Source organism: Daphnia pulex, chromosome 8, assembly GCF_021134715.1.
Source record: "Daphnia pulex isolate KAP4 chromosome 8, ASM2113471v1".
Classification (NCBI taxonomy): Eukaryota; Metazoa; Arthropoda; class Branchiopoda; order Diplostraca; family Daphniidae; genus Daphnia; species Daphnia pulex.
The window spans coordinates 5,331,483-5,346,757 of NC_060024.1; the positions used below are offsets into that span (position 1 = coordinate 5,331,483).

The 15,275-nt window shown below is 40.5% G+C and overlaps 3 protein-coding genes and 2 long non-coding RNA genes across 6 annotated transcripts; 4 read left to right on the forward strand and 1 right to left on the reverse strand.

Annotated features, from left to right (window-relative positions):
* Positions 1–423: 423 nt before the first annotated feature.
* Positions 424–1,851, reverse strand: LOC124199381. Its single transcript, XR_006876816.1, has 6 exons — positions 1,597–1,851; positions 1,391–1,537; positions 1,199–1,319; positions 1,063–1,138; positions 868–998; positions 424–792 (listed from the first exon to the last, which is right to left on the reverse strand). It is a non-coding gene; the product is annotated as an uncharacterized LOC124199381 (long non-coding RNA).
* A 1,779-nt stretch (positions 1,852–3,630) lies between these two features.
* LOC124199382 (neurexin-4-like) lies at positions 3,631–5,825 on the forward strand. Its single transcript, XM_046595189.1, has 6 exons — positions 3,631–3,925; positions 4,007–4,286; positions 4,368–4,522; positions 4,595–4,796; positions 4,867–5,118; positions 5,182–5,825. Exons 2-6 carry the CDS (start codon positions 4,277–4,279, stop codon positions 5,436–5,438), a joined length of 876 nt encoding a protein of 291 aa, XP_046451145.1. The 5' UTR covers positions 3,631–3,925; positions 4,007–4,276; the 3' UTR covers positions 5,439–5,825.
* A 1,929-nt stretch (positions 5,826–7,754) lies between these two features.
* LOC124199385 lies at positions 7,755–10,145 on the forward strand. 2 transcript variants are annotated; one of them, XR_006876817.1, is made up of 6 exons: positions 7,755–8,188; positions 8,268–8,431; positions 8,512–8,642; positions 8,712–8,968; positions 9,028–9,394; positions 9,457–10,145. It is a non-coding gene; the product is annotated as an uncharacterized LOC124199385 (long non-coding RNA). The 2 variants fall into 2 exon arrangements; XR_006876818.1 differs by having other exon boundaries at positions 8,533–8,642.
* Positions 10,146–11,031: 886 nt separating this feature from the next.
* LOC124199384 lies at positions 11,032–11,821 on the forward strand. The gene is made up of 3 exons (XM_046595191.1): positions 11,032–11,221; positions 11,288–11,521; positions 11,589–11,821. The coding sequence occupies exons 1-3, from the start codon at positions 11,144–11,146 to the stop codon at positions 11,763–11,765; spliced, it is 489 nt and encodes a 162-aa protein (XP_046451147.1). The 5' UTR covers positions 11,032–11,143; the 3' UTR covers positions 11,766–11,821.
* Positions 11,822–13,080: 1,259 nt separating this feature from the next.
* On the forward strand, positions 13,081–15,135 carry LOC124199383 (putative vitellogenin receptor). Its single transcript, XM_046595190.1, has 2 exons — positions 13,081–13,803; positions 13,871–15,135. Exons 1-2 carry the CDS (start codon positions 13,267–13,269, stop codon positions 14,009–14,011), a joined length of 678 nt encoding a protein of 225 aa, XP_046451146.1. The 5' UTR covers positions 13,081–13,266; the 3' UTR covers positions 14,012–15,135.
* The last annotated feature ends 140 nt before the right edge of the window (positions 15,136–15,275 follow it).

Here is a 15,275-nt window from a genome sequence, read left to right on the forward strand (position 1 = left end):
CAGTATAAGTATAAGACTTAAAAAAAAAAGGAAGGGGGGAGCATTCAAATATGTTTACCACATTAATATCTTCAATAGGCCTAATCCAAGGGTAATAATAATTTGATGAAAAAATGGCTCACGATGTAGGCTACTCACGACTGAGCGGATGATTGATAGAAATGAACGAACGGTGGGAACCAATAGGCCTATGCTGCTGGAAACTTTGTTCAAGATAAACCTTTTTTTTTTTAATTCCAATGAAATAGCTCACATACAGATTTCTGCCACCATCACAACAAACCTAATAAAAGTCGAAAAAACAACAACAATGTAATTTGAGAATCTTGGACACGCGTGCGCGGCTGCTGGATCTGGATGGCCGCTGAACCAGTATAACTTTGTATATAAAGTATAGCCTATATATTTATTATACACGGGCAAACTACAATTCAATAGTTCTTGATGTACTTCAGCTTCTTCCACATGAAACACGTACTCCGGAAACGGCACGGGGAAACACAATCGGTGGCTTGATCCGTCAGAAAAGCGAAAAGTCGCCCGTTTCGTCACTAATTCCGTCACTGTCCTCGTCAGCACTGCCGACGGCTTCGCGAAGTTTCCAACACGGGCGGAGATCGCTGCTCAATTTCCTCTTCTTCTTGGCCGTTTTATGAGTCAGCTGGACGACCGAGTAATGCTCCAAAAAGGCTGGAGCTTTAATTGTTTTCGTCTTACTTCGAGTATATCGCGCTGAAACAGCATCTGGTCGTGTTTCTCCTGCCAGTTGGCTGGCAGGGGTTGGTTTATGGCCTGTGGGCATCGCATTACAATTTACAGTAAGACTTTTATTTTTTTTAAAGATGTAGCCTTCAAATATGTTTATACCACGATATCTTCAAGAATCCAAGAGTATTTGGTGAAAAAAGGCTCTCGGCTGGGCGGAAGACTGGAAATGGACGAACCGAATGGTCGTTGTTGATGAATTGCTCGTCCAATTGCGGATTGAAATTCTGTTCCTAATAAAAGCAAAATTTCTTTTAGCTTTATGTTTGAAATTATTTTTCTAATTTTATCAAATACCGACACCAGACGATGTTTGGTGGAGCCTTCTTGGGCATCCTTCATGTCGAATGTTATCGGTTCCATCTAGAGAAATCTGAAAAAAAGAAAGAAAATGTTTTTGCTCATCAGCAGATTCCAATACTGAATTTCGAACCTCGAAATGGTTATGTGGTAGCTGGCGACATTTTCCACAGCCCACAAGAGTGGCGTTTCCTCGTTGTTGCGTTAGATGCAATTCTTGACGTGGAAAAAATCGAAAAAAGCTTCTCCATACTCTACAGAAACAAGGAGAAACTCAGATTCATTGTAAATAATAAAATATATTCCAGCGGTTCAATATACTGACCCAAATCAAGTATCTGTGAATGAAGGGCGTAGGTATAGTTGACGGCTCCGAGATTGTCGTGGAGTATGACGACGCAAAGAGAAGGTTGCCCTTTCTTGGACAGATGTCGATGGGTATAAATTTTGGTGGAGGAAGCTTTTATTTCAGCTGTCGGAGAAACTGTCAAAGAATATTCTGGAAAATAGCTAGTGAACAAAATAAAATACTTTTAAGGCCCAGTCGGAGCGAGGCTGAAGGAGGCCGTGGGATTATTCTGGTGGTGAAACTGGCGCAGAGGAAGAAAAACAACGGCGTCTTTTGCATGATGACGGACATCGATCCCTCGCCAACCAGCACGCAATACGAGCAAAATACTCGATTAATTATTTAACAAGAAATCACTTTGAGTTCTTGAAAGAAAAACTATTTAGAAAATAAAAAAGTTTTACCTGGAACATGAACTATTTTCGCATACCAGACAATCTCCTGTGGAACCACAGATAGCCTATTAAAATTGATGGAAGAAATTATTCTATTAAACAATTATTTTCAAATTAAATGAAGCGCTTACGTGAATATCGGTCCTCGCCAATGCTGTAACTCGTTGTCAGAAGTTTATTCTGCAGAAGAAAAAAAAAACCAACAGTCAGCACTCATAATTAATTGGGAAAAAGAGAATAGACTATCACCTTGCATTCGCGATTGCATAAACTTCCAAAGAAGAGCGGATGTTCCATACATATGGGCCCATAATTTCTACATGACAACCGAGACAGAAGTAATCCATATCCAAAGTTCCGGCCTTGATCCTGTCCACCACAACTGTTGGTTGAGTTTTCACGCAAAAATAAAAGATACAATTTGTTAGACGAAGATTTACCAATGACATAATCCCGCGGACCGTAAGTGAGATCATCTTCTCCGGAATGGTTTTTCTTCTTTTCCTTCTTGTTGTTGGTGCCGTGAAACACTGACAGGCTCTTTTTTCTTTTTAGCGATCCTCTTCAACTTGGTGTTGGTGTCTTTGATCCGGTGGTCGATGCTGGAACGTTGCAGCCATTCCGGGAACTCGTCCAAGACCAGCACTGGAATTATTTTAAAGACATACATATATGTTGTTAATAAAGGTTGACGTAGGCCTATTCCTAGAAAAATAATTAAGATCTCAACTGTTGTTGCTCTTTGACGACGCCAAGAGTTTGATAGCCCACGTCTTCAATTTGTCAGCCGTGCCTTTAACTAATTTCTTCTGATCTCTGTTAAAGGCGACTGCCTGTGGATTTAAAAAAAAAAATAAAAACGTTTGATGTCAAGAATTGGCAATAAAAATTTGTAGTCGTTTAAAACCCGCAGGGCTTCCAAGACTCCTCTTTCATAGAGACTGCTGCAAGCTTGATTTAACAGACTGGCCAATCGGTCAACATCTGACACGGCTTGATGGCCGCCGAACCCAAAATATCCAGTCACTAGTCGGTTTTCTCGGAAGTGGCAGCCCACACTCCCACAGTCATTGTGAGTAACAACGATTCTTTTATGGTAATATCGACAAATGTGAATAAATAAAATAACACGAATAACATTATAAAAATGGCAAGACGATCAGAATTTCTCAAATGATAATTAAAAATTCCGAAAAACAAAACAAAAAAAAAAAAAAAACAATTTAATAGGCCCCTATAAAAGCGTGACTTACCAGCCATCTAACTTAGTCCAGATGATTGTCCCCAGTCGAATGCAAAGGAGTTCCAGCATTTAAATTTTATCCACCCTGATCGGTCATTGTTACAGCGCCATAATATTTGTCATATCGGTTCATTATATTCTTAATAATAAATAAAAGTGGGCTCTATCCCTTAATTATATACTTGAACCAACAACCACTCGATCCATCACAATTTCTTAAATTAATAGTAAACCTTGAGTCCATGACCTTCTCATTATATTACCCTAAAACACGAATATAAACGACAAGGACTCAGAATTATTATAGGCTACACACGCTTGCCTTATGATTGGGATATATGAACAATTAGTATAATCTAAGCTATAATGTATATGGACAGTTATGTTGCAATTATAGTAGCCTCATGCATGTATAATTTGTTTTATCTACGTTATCAGTCTTTACGCGTCAGCCTTTGTTGCAACACAACAAAGGCAAACAGTGATTTGACTTTTATCAGTTGATGCATTCATGTCGACATAATTGGTCACACAAAGAAAACTTTAAAATGTCATAAAAATAAAAAACCCGGGGGATTTTTTATTTTTGAATATCTTATTGATGAATTAGACAATTTGAAATAATAAAAACATCGTATCGCTGACACGATACAAAGTTAGATTCGACTTCCCTTATTGTCCTATATAAATAGGATACAACCACCAATGCAAAATAACAAAACCTATTCGATCTTTCGTCGATACAGTGGCTAAGTTGTACAACACCGAGACACTCGCGTCTTCTTCTGCGCTTTTTTGTTAAGCGTCACAAGTGGCCAACATCCGAATCACTTGCCGCAAACGAAAGACGACACTAATCTTCGTTTAGAATACGTATGAAATTTTGCATTATAATTTTTTTAAATAATTATTATATGTAGGCTACATTTCTTATATGTTTGGTTTTGTTTTTAGGAAACTTTGAAAACTCGTTTTGAGGAGTTTGTTGGCGCCGTTGAGATTCAATTTGACCGACTGAAAGAGGAAATTCGACAGTTAAAAACGAAGGTCAGCGACAGCGAAAAAGATTTACATAATACGGGTGATGTCGCCTCATCTAAAGGTGGAATTCCAAGATCTTGTCACGAAGCCCGATTGGCTGACCCTTCATTGTCCACCGGCGTTTACTGGATCGATCCCGACGGCCAAGGTGTTGGAGACGACCCCATCCAAGTAAATTGCGACATGTCCTCAGGTATACGTTTGTGTTGATTGTTTCGTTTACCGATAAAACTTTTTACTTACATTATTGCCTTCCATTTCTTAAATTCGACAGGAACGACAATTATTGGACACAACACCGAAGTAGCGACTAACGTTAGCCATTGCACGGAACCCGGGTGTTATACGAGACCAATCGTGTACGAAGCCTCACCAAAACAGATCGCAGCGGTAACCAAAATTTCAGTAGATTGTCGGCAGTCAATTAAGGTTCATTTGCCCAAAAGATAATTTTTGTGATCGAAATTATTTTATTTAGCAATCAATCTCATAAAATTACAGTACGAGTGCTACTCAGCTCCACTGCAGTTTGATGGCATCGAATATTCCTGGTGGAACGACCGGAACGGTAACGAACAATATTACTGGCACGGTAACGATAACTCCACGCATATGTGTTCGTGCGGAATTGCAAAAATGTGTGTCGATCCTAGCAAAAACTGCAACTGTGACGCGATCGTTCCTGTTGACTTAGTCGACGAAGGTAATATTGGAAAACAAAACAGAATTTATTTTATTGAACGCGTTTCAAATATTTTTTGGATTTTAAACAGGTGAGATAACTGCGAAGGAAAGTTTGCCCATTACACGTTTGAATTTCGGAAGAACGACCCCTGAAGCGTCGAGTGGCATTCACACTTTAGGAAAATTGAAATGCTCCGGCCAGAAGTTGGTCGACGGAATGCCAACCTCTTGCGTGGAATTGTGGCAGGTCGGTCATGTCCTTAACGGCTTATACTTGATCAAGGGCGCGTCTCAAGTAGAAACGGTTTACTGTGATTTTACCAAAGCTTCAACCGACGCAGGTTTGTTCAGACTTGAATTGAACTTAATCAGCCTGAAATAATTTCAATGGTTTTACGCAATAGGATTTGAAACGTGGATTGGCTTTGCTGATGTTAAATCTTCATCTGTTTATTTTTATGTACAGAAGAATACGGTTTTCTCAACTACTAACTCTGTCATTCCATTCGAAATCACAAGAACTAATGTGGGGAATGCCATGAACCCTTCGACTGGAATATTCACAGCACCTAGACCGGGGAAATATTTTTCGGTTATTCTGGTAGGCCTATTGCTAATAACATTGAAGGGTCCCATGCTGCACGCGTTGATTTACTGTTGAATGGTGTTAGAATGGGACAAGCATGTAGTGTAACCAGTCTCGATACATTTGCACTCCAATCCACTTTGGAGCTTAAAGAAGGAGACCAAATAACACTGCGTTCTTGGTAGTCGGAGGAATTTACGACAGCGCCGCTTACTATACAAATTTTGTCGGCTGGTTGGTCGAAGAAGATAATGTGTTCAATGTGAAGTGACAGACACAGCATATGCCGAAAATCCAATTGTGACGCGGAAATATAGTATAGCCTACATGTTTCGTGCGTTTCCGCTGCTAGGGTAAATTAAGTAGAAATTTTGCGTCAATTAATTTTTAAATAGTTGCTTTAACTGATGTTATTCGATTGAAAAATAATACATCAATAAATCAAGTGTTTCCGGTGGTAAATAGTTCTGATAATTTTTTAAGTTTGGGTAAAATATTGGGTCACAGTAGCCTAACCCACGGCAGTAAATGTAAAGTCGTGGTTCAACGGAAGTTTCAATAAACTCTGAGATAATAAGAGTTCATTTATTAAATAAAATATATAAACCAATTGTGAATAAGGAACATCACGAAAGCGGCCATATTACCATCCCCAGCAGCTAAAAAAACAATATATGATAATATGAGATGATCACGCGCCACGACAATTAAAGTATATATGCATCACCCACAATCGCAAGCGTCCACGTGAATTATTTCTCAGCAATTAAGTAAGCCATTTCAGCGTCCCGAGCGTGCCTAATAAAGTCGATTATCTTCATGCACTCCAAAGACAGACAAACTTTTGGCATATTTGGGTGGCGGACTCCTAATTTCTTATAATACAAAGTACAGGCTATGTAAGGTATTATTCTGTGATCTTTGAACATCACTGAACTGGAAATATAAGTATACATCACACTAAAAAAAAAACTGTAGCCGGTCTATAACCCACTATCAATTTATTCCGTTTAAGTGGCCAATAGACTCATTGCCGCGCATTGCCGTTTTTTTTTCGGTAATATAAATACCGGGATAGATCATTTTCGAACCTGTTTTGCGGGGATTTTTCGTTAGATAATCGCGGGAATAATTTTTAATATTGTACAAAGAGCTTTCAGTAAACAAAGTCAAACAACATTTTTCAGTTGTTGGCGTGCTGAGTTCCCATTTTTCCTGGCCGATAAAGTTAGTTAGTTACCGTTAGTTACCGTTTCAAAAATTGTAACCATATGCCATCTATTCGTATGCCATATAGAAATATCGATGTGTATATAGTTATCTATAACAATCGATAACAATAAATCATCAAATCTTTCATTTTTGCTTGCTCATCATGCGCATCGTTTTCGTTATCAACATTTTTCAGTCAGCATAGCCTAAATACCCATTAATTTATATACTTATAATTGTTTATTGCCTCATTCTGTATCCGTAAAAGAACGACTATAATTATGCTCAAACATCCGCACCACAGCAGCCTCATTCATCCGAAACATTGCTGTGATTGCTGTCCGCGTTGTCATTGTTTGCAGCGCACTTTATTTATCATGTCGTTTCATCGCTATTCTTCATGGGCGCTTGTATACTCTTTTTTATGAAACCGCTCGATCTAAGTATACCCCAATTTCTTAAATTAATAGTATGGGCTAAACCATGCATAACCCGCAATTGCTCTTAAAAAACAAAACCAAAAAAGACAACGATTCAGAATTATTCCACATGATTTGTTTCGTGGGTCGGATATATGTGAACAACTATAAATAGCGATTCATCAGTTTTATAATCTAGCCTAGTATCTTTTGCTGGACAGTTATCTTGCAATTATAGTGTTCATACATGTACAATTCTTTTGTAGGCTATAGGCTTATTAAGTTGTAAATAACAATTATAAACTCAGGGCAGTCAGGACTCTCTATATAGACTTACAGACTAGAGCGCCAGCTTCTCAAAACTGCACGTACTGCACTGATCACCCACGGCAACGTAAAATCCCGGCGAAACTGGCATGACAATATCATACAATAAACAATCTTGTTTGTGTTTTGTTAAATGTCTTATCGATAAATTGGGATATTTTTGAATGTTTTCTTTGTTTCCCGATAGGGATTTATCGGCAAACGACCCTGTCCTCCCACCCCCCACCCCACCCCACCCGACCCCACTCTACCCACCTCCTACTCCGACTGTGCGACGACGTCTCTTTCTTCTACGGCTCGATAGCTGTTTTCGGAGTTTTTTACTCGATTTCTCTCTGGGAGGTGGCGCTGTTCCTCTCGGAGAGATAGGGAAACGATTTTCGTCTGGGGGGTTCCATTAATGTTTTATACGATTTGCGGGGGTTTCCGTGACGGTATGCAAATCGCGACCGTCTTGTAGAGGAGATGTTATTACAAGGAGCCGTCGTGGTCCCGCTTGGATTAAAGGATAGGGGTCGGCGTGAGATAAATCGAAGAAAGAATGACTTTTTTTAAGTTATTTTTTCTTCCGTCAGGTGGTTCTGACGCCAATCCATAATTCAAGGCCGACGAACTCCAACGCGGCCATGGATTAAACTATAGGTGAATCATAAGAATACCAGCTAACCTTGGATTGGAATTCAAAAACACAAAACAAGGCTGGCTGCTAATCAATCAGGGCAAGGTTAAAGAAAAATGTAGGCAAATTTTAAAGAATGTAGTATATAATCCTTTGATTGTAAATTATTTTCCCTACTACGTAAAGCTGGTACAATAGCCGTACGGTTTTTTGTATACCGAAAAGCATTCATTCATCATGGAGTCCAGGTATAATTAAATTATGTTGGTCTCTTATTGAAATAAAATTGTCCTTACTTAACGAAATTCAACTTTGGATATATCAAAGGATGATTTACGATGTGATGGTAGAACAATGCTGGATTACCACCCTATAATTCTTGAAACTACATTAGTTTCCAATGCCAGTGGATCGGCAAGGCTGAGACTTGCAAACTCATCAACATCTGGAAAATGAAATTTGCAAATTCCTACAAAGATCCTATGCTTCAGGTGATACAATTAATTTATGTCAACTTTCTTTATTGACACGACAGCAACATTGGGTCTTGTATGTTGACATATTGATATAGCTGATGTGATATTTCCACCAGTCCTGATGTATCAACACTGGTGCAGAGTCTACGACAAGCCTTGGCCCTTGAAGCTAAATTCCAACCAAAGCTTCAACTTCTGCCAACACTCAACAGCCAGCAATACAGGAGTAAGTATTCTGTAATGCTTCTTCTATTAAGAATACAAACTAATTTGTAATTTGTTGTTTGTGTTTTAGGAAAGCGGTGAAATTATGTGTGCAATGAGGGATGGAGCTGCTCATGTTCTTCGCTGCATGAAAGTCTGGTATGATCTTCCTTATGCAGTTCTTCTGGATGCTCTCAACATGATGGACTGGTTCATGAGCCGCATGAAAGCACTCCTAAACACCTCTCATGGATAGCAATCAGCTCCTTCCATCTAGCAGCTTGCCAATGGGTGGAGAGGATTAAACAGAACAACATTGAGGTATCTTCCATTCAGAGTCCATTGTAGGTATGTTGACAGTTTTAATTGGCTAGTATTCAGGTTGTCTAATAAATTTTAATTAATAGATTGTTTCTGAACCTCAATATCTGGTAACGATATCTTAATGTAAATGTACCGCCGGAGACATCAACCGGATGGAAAAAATTGTCTAAGCCAAGTTAGCTTGTCTACCCCAAGAAGAACCGGTCACGACCTTAACATTCCTCAACCTGTATCACTCACTTCTCTCGACGACTTTACCTGCCGCTCTTCAGCAAGACCTTCTTATTCTTTCATGCAAGCAGGAGACCATTTGCTGTGACGCAAAATAATGCTGCCTTTCCCTCATCTCTTTTGGCTTTCGTCCTACTGTTTGTCGAAATGAAGTGTCACCAGCCGGCCATCGAGGTTATTATCAGAGACGTTTTACTAGAACTTCAGCGACTTGTTCAGGTATTTAGTGGTTGTGCTTGTTTGTTGATTCCAATTTTGTAATGCTGATATTTTACCTCTAGGTCAAAGATGACTAGTTGAAGGAGTGTATAAGAATGGTCACTTCGGAAATGGCACCTTACGATGGCTATGCCCAAAGCAATCCGTCTCATCGTCAACGACTTACCTGGAAGTTGTCCTTTTTCTACTATTTCTTTGCCTTCTAAACCATTTATAATAAGTTTTGCCTTTAGTAAAGCAAAATGCCTAGCTTTTTCTAGTCCTATACCACTTACTTGTTGAGCCTGTGTAAATTCGGGTCTCAGTGATATATGATTACCACTCTTAACAAGAAAACTATATATTTCTTTACTCACTACATCAGAAGTTTCTCCAAGTGTGCGGTCGAAAATTTTAGTCGAAATTCCCTTCATAGATAAGAGAAATAAAGCCGTAATTTCATCCTATAAACGTTCAATTAATCTATCAAAAATCTTATCTTGTTTAGGGTGGTTATTAACCTTATATGTTATTTATATAAATTTAAATACTATAAATAATGGTTCGAAATTAACTGAAAAAAGCAACAAGACTTCTGTATAATTTTACGTAATTTCGATGTTACGTCATGACGTCATACGTCGAGTATGACTTGATAACCACCCGAATCAGTAAGTATCGGCTTTGACCTATTCATGAACTTATGTAGCCCACAATTATAAAAGCAAAATCTCCTGTCCTATTTACAATAAATGCTTGAATTGCCGCTTTATTTGCCGTTTCTTTTTTATACCAAAAGCACTTTAATTCAGACAACGGGCGATGGTAGAGAAATTATATAGTCAACCTAGGTTACGAAGAGATAAGTAAAGGTGAACTCTTGGAAGATTTATATCATCGCTTAAATGTTATTTCTCTAAAAGTTCCATCTTTAAGAATATCATAGCTGATGTCTTACAACTGTCAATTTTCCTAACAGCAGTAATCATTTTAATACCAGAAAAGCTGCAGCATTTTTCTTTTGGTGTTGGAACTACTAGGAAATGGTTTCCAATCTGAAAGTGAAAACTTAGTATTATTAGACTATTTATTTCAAATTTAAAGTTTTAACCTACAAACCTTCATCAAAGTCAGTACACAAGTATGTATGGCATGCCGTGGGGACAATCTGTTTCCTTAAAATTGGAAGCTTAAATTTTAAAAAATACTTATTTAAATATTAAAGTAAATGCTTAATTACATTCAATTCTCTTATCTTTCTATTAACTTTTAATGTGTTTAAGTCTTAAATTTAAAAATAAAATTTTCAATGTTGAACGCTAAAGTAGAAGTCTATCGCTGAAATTTGAAGTTTCAAGTATGTGAATTCGGTGTCTACTAGCGCCACCTATCAGTGAAAATACATACTCAAAAGGGCAATAGCTTTATTTAGGTATTGTTCACTATTCTGCGGAATGTCGCGGGAGCACAAATCGAACAAGTCCTTCAAACTTTGATTTCGTTTACCGTCGTAAAATTACGAGTTCTTTGACGATTTTTACGAGAATTTGAATTGAAATTTGATGCAGGCGTTGTAAGTAACGTTGTTAGTCAAAACAATGTTACTCGTGTCTCGTTTTAAAAAGAACATTTTATAAGACAATATCGCCAAAGGATATCCCTTGTCTTTTTTGTTTTAATGTTGAATTTGCTTCCTCTTCCAAGAGATAATGATGCTTCTACTACAGTCTATAGCGAACCCTTTGGAAAAATTCTTTAGTAGTTTTATGGATGCATTCCACCGTGGGTGAAAGTAAAATTTCCCAAATCATGAAAATCCTAGTCGTTAGTCTTCTTCTCTTCCTTCAGGTAAAAATCGATTGATTATTATTATATTTTGTCTCTCGTCAAAAATGTGAATTGAAATCCAACAAGGGTATTCAATCAGCGCCATGGTCTCCGTCTTGTCCTCACGAATGCTGGTGTCACGAATCCTACTTGGCCAGCATAGTCGACGAATGGCATCTACTCAATAAAATGCAGCCGGATTCATCCGCCAGCCCCAATAGCAGCGCCCTTAATGACCTATTATTCCGTGCCGTAATTTGTGTCCAACAACACGACATGGAAATTGAAACCCTATTGGCCCGCTTGCCGTCTCAAACCGAGGTTCGTTGGAATACCTAAATATCCTTCAATAACCGTGTCTAATGAATTTCAAATGAATTTTTAATAGGCCATGAAGATTATCCAAGCATCCGACGCACCGGAAATCCGCTTGACGGCCACTCATTTGTTGAAATTTGTCAACTTGAGAGCTCTGGGTCTCGAAGGATCTCAACACTGTCTCAACAACAGGAGTCTAGTAGTGCGCCATCAATCATTTTACATTCGGATAGCCTCAAATCTTTGATTCAACTTCAATATTTGAGTCTTGTCAACTTGGAATTGCTGGATCAGCCTTCGCCGGAACCGCGCGGTCACGGTGGTCGAAATAGCCGACGACGAACAATCAGCCCCTTCACAACGGTTGACGTATGACGTTCCCGAAGAAATCCTGCCTTACGAAGAGTTCAAAAAGTTGCACCAACAAACGGAACTAAGCGTTCCGTGGAATGGCTTTTCAATGTTGACCCAACTCGAGTATTTGCTGATCGTCGGTTGCCAGTTGCCGGAAGCTTTTAGCACGGGTCACTCTGGTGCGTTCACGAGTCTGAGTCATCTAAAAGAGTTGACCATCCACACGAGTCAACTGCGAGTGCGGCTGGAAATGGAACCGGGCGATTTAATGGAATTGGAATCCCTTTCGCTAGCGGACAACGAGTTGCTGGAGATCAAGCCGGGCGAGCTGCAAGGAATGGGCGCACTCCAGCATCTCGATCTGTCCGGTAATCAGTTGACTCACCTCACCGAAAACTCTTTCCCTTTCCTGCCCGATTTGGAATCGCTGGATTTGAGCGACAATCCGCTTTCGACTCTCTACCCAAACACTTTCGCCAACGTCTCGTCCATCCGCCGCCTTTTACTCGCTCGGATCTTATCGCTGGAAGGAAGGCGAAATCGTCGTCAACCGAGAGCCCTTGTAAGGCATGCAGGTCGTTTCCATGGAGTTTGAACCTGACAGTTTCAACGGATTGGTGAAATTGCAGGAGCTCTGGATCAGTCAGGGCCCCCCTTGAAGGAAATAAAAGCCTCGATTCAAACTACTTTAAAGATTTGCTTTCCATTTCCGAGTTGCATCTACGCGGGCGGATCGTATCGATCGACGCCGACACGTTCAAGGCCAACCGACGACTTCAACATCTCGACTTGAAAAACTGTCAACTCCGCCGCTTGAGCGTCGACGCTTTCCAATCGTTACTCAAATTGCGCCTTTTAGACCTGTCGTCCAACCAACTGGTCCAGCTTCCGCCGGGCCTGTTCGACCCTGTCGTCTCGTTAAAAGAATTGTGGCTCAACGACAACAAGTTGACGACTGACGTAATATTTTGGGGGGAGCAACTCTTTAGGCGTGAAAATGTGTTCACAGCTCGAAGCAGAGCAATTTTTCCCTTCTGTTTCTTGGCCAGCAATATCGGATGGGGGTCTATTGTTGGTGTTGGTCTCCTGTAACGGAATACGCTGCTTTATTTGAAAATTCTGAGTTTTTTAAACGATTGTAAATCAAATGAAATCATACTGAAGAAAAGTAAAGACAATGCGCTGCTGATATATATATTTCTTCCTTTTTTTATGTGTGTAGGGCCAGATCCAATGCTGCTAATTACAACTGATCGAGATATTCGCTTCTTCTCAAAGAGTATGGACTCGTTGTATCAGGCATTTCACAAACGCACGGCGTCGCAGCTGATTATGAAGATGGGGTCGTCTACTGGAATGAAAAGAGCGAGGGCAAGGCTGGTATTTACAAATCCATGTTGGATGGATCAGCTTTCCAGTACGTTGTTTCGGTTGGTGTGGAGATTGTTGAAGACTTGGTGATCGACTGGGTTGGCAGACACATTTATTTCGCGGACTCCGGCCGGAAGCACATCGTCGTTTGCGATTTTTATGCTGCCATTTGCAGTGTTGTCATTAGTGGACAACTAGACAAATCTCGTGCCGTGGCCGTCTATCCTGAAGAGGGTTTGCTTTTCTGGTCTGACTGGAGTTCTAGTTCACACATTGGTTCTGCTGGCATGGATGGATCGCAGCGGACAAACGTAATCACGGCAGACATTATTTGGCCTAATGGATTATCTGTGGACGAAACCATTCAACGTATTTATTGGGTAGACGCCAAACTCAATCGCATTGAAAGTTCGCGGATTGATGGATCCGATCGTAAAATCCTTCCCTTTAAAGTGACCCATCCGTACGCTCTCGATATATTTGAAAACAACATCTTTTGGTGCGATCCTCTGGAGCATGAAGTTCTTTCCGTCAACAAGTTTACCGGCAAGGATTATAAGGTATTATTTATCTTCAGATTTGCGAGTCAATGAGGGCAAGTAAATTCTGAAAATCAAACTTTTCCAGATTTTGATGAAGGAGGCTTCATTAACTCCAACTGGCATCCACGTTCATCATCCTTCCAAGCAAAGCCATCTCACCAACCCCTGTCGAAACGTGATTTGCAGCCATCTCTGTCTTCTTTCACCAACCCCTACAAGGTTATAAGTGCGCTTGCCCTGTCGGAATGACTTTGAACAAAGACGGTCGTACCTGCGAGTCTATTTCCGCTCACGAATCTTCCATCGTCATCGCAACTTACACCGACATCTATCACATGACTCATCACCAGATTGGCAAGGATTCCGTCTTTCGTCTGCCTACGCGTAACGTGGAATACATCGGTGCATTGGCGTACAGCCCCTTAGGCCACTCAATCGTCTACAGCGAAATGATTCAGAGGACGATCTACTCGATCCACCTGGATACTTATCGACAGACGGTTCTCTTCGAAAACGTCGACATGGTCGATGGGTTGGACGTGGATTCCTTCACGGAGAACATTTACTGGACGGAAGTTACTCGGGAAACTGTTGTAGTTGGCCAAAAGAAACACGATGGTAGTTACGACCGTCTAGTATTGGCCCGAAATCTTAACAGCCCCCAAGGTGTTACCATTGGATCCCAATCCGGCAGGATGTTCATCGTCGAGGGCCGCATCAGTCACGTCATCAGCGTTTGGCATATGGATGGAACTAACCGACAGGAGTTGGTCAAAGTTCGTGGAATTGTATCGTCGATGGCTTACGACGGCAAACATCTACTTCAGCGACTCCCTGCGAGGTACAATTGAACGGATCGAAGTCAACGGTGAAAATCGAACCATCCTTCGCTCTCATCTGGGCACTCCGGTTGCCATGGACGTCAGTGCAGATTCCGTCTTTTGGCTGACTCAATCCTCCACTCGCATCAGCTGGTTGAACAAGCAATAAGAGACGAAAACTATGCGCGGCTTCGTAATCGACGCTTCCGACGACATAAACGTTCAGTATCGTTTGATGTCCGATCGATTTCAACAGTCACGATCATCATTGCTTGGGGGATACTGGAGGTTGTAGCGACATTTGCGCACCAACACCTGATGGAGTCACTTGCCTGTGTCCATTGGGTAAAGTATTGGGAGAAGATAAACACGCATGTACTAAAGCCGACTGCGTTGGTGTTGAATGGTTTAAATGTCGAACCAGTTGTATTCCCGCCAAGTACCGATGCGATGGGGTCAACGATTGTGCCCTAGGTGAAGATGAGCTCCAGCGCCGCAACACGACGACAGAAGTAAAGTATTCTTTAAAGGTAGGTAATATAAATTACTTTTTTCTGAAAAAGACCGAGTGATTGTAAGGTGTGAAAGTGGATACTTAGATGGATTAGGGCAATAATAGGCGTGGTTAACCGTTCTACAATAAGATGGGTAGGGAGAAGAAATGTCAAC

What these genes read in the sequence shown, in the direction of transcription:
- LOC124199384 (XM_046595191.1), top strand. Translation starts at nt 11,144, where the DNA reads ATGCATTCCACCGTGGGTGAAAGTAAAATTTCCCAAATCATGAAAATC. An exon ending in GTCTTCTTCTCTTCCTTCAG is followed by an intron (nt 11,222 to 11,287) that starts GTAAAAATCGAT and finishes AAATCCAACAAG; the next exon opens with GGTATTCAATCAGCGCCATG. An exon ending in GCTTGCCGTCTCAAACCGAG is followed by an intron (nt 11,522 to 11,588) that starts GTTCGTTGGAAT and finishes AATTTTTAATAG; the next exon opens with GCCATGAAGATTATCCAAGC.
- LOC124199383 (XM_046595190.1), top strand. Translation starts at nt 13,267, where the DNA reads ATGTTGGATGGATCAGCTTTCCAGTACGTTGTTTCGGTTGGTGTGGAG. An exon ending in TTACCGGCAAGGATTATAAG is followed by an intron (nt 13,804 to 13,870) that starts GTATTATTTATC and finishes AAACTTTTCCAG; the next exon opens with ATTTTGATGAAGGAGGCTTC.
- LOC124199382 (XM_046595189.1), top strand. An exon ending in ATTGTCGGCAGTCAATTAAG is followed by an intron (nt 4,523 to 4,594) that starts GTTCATTTGCCC and finishes ATAAAATTACAG; the next exon opens with TACGAGTGCTACTCAGCTCC. An exon ending in CAAAGCTTCAACCGACGCAG is followed by an intron (nt 5,119 to 5,181) that starts GTTTGTTCAGAC and finishes TTTACGCAATAG; the next exon opens with GATTTGAAACGTGGATTGGC.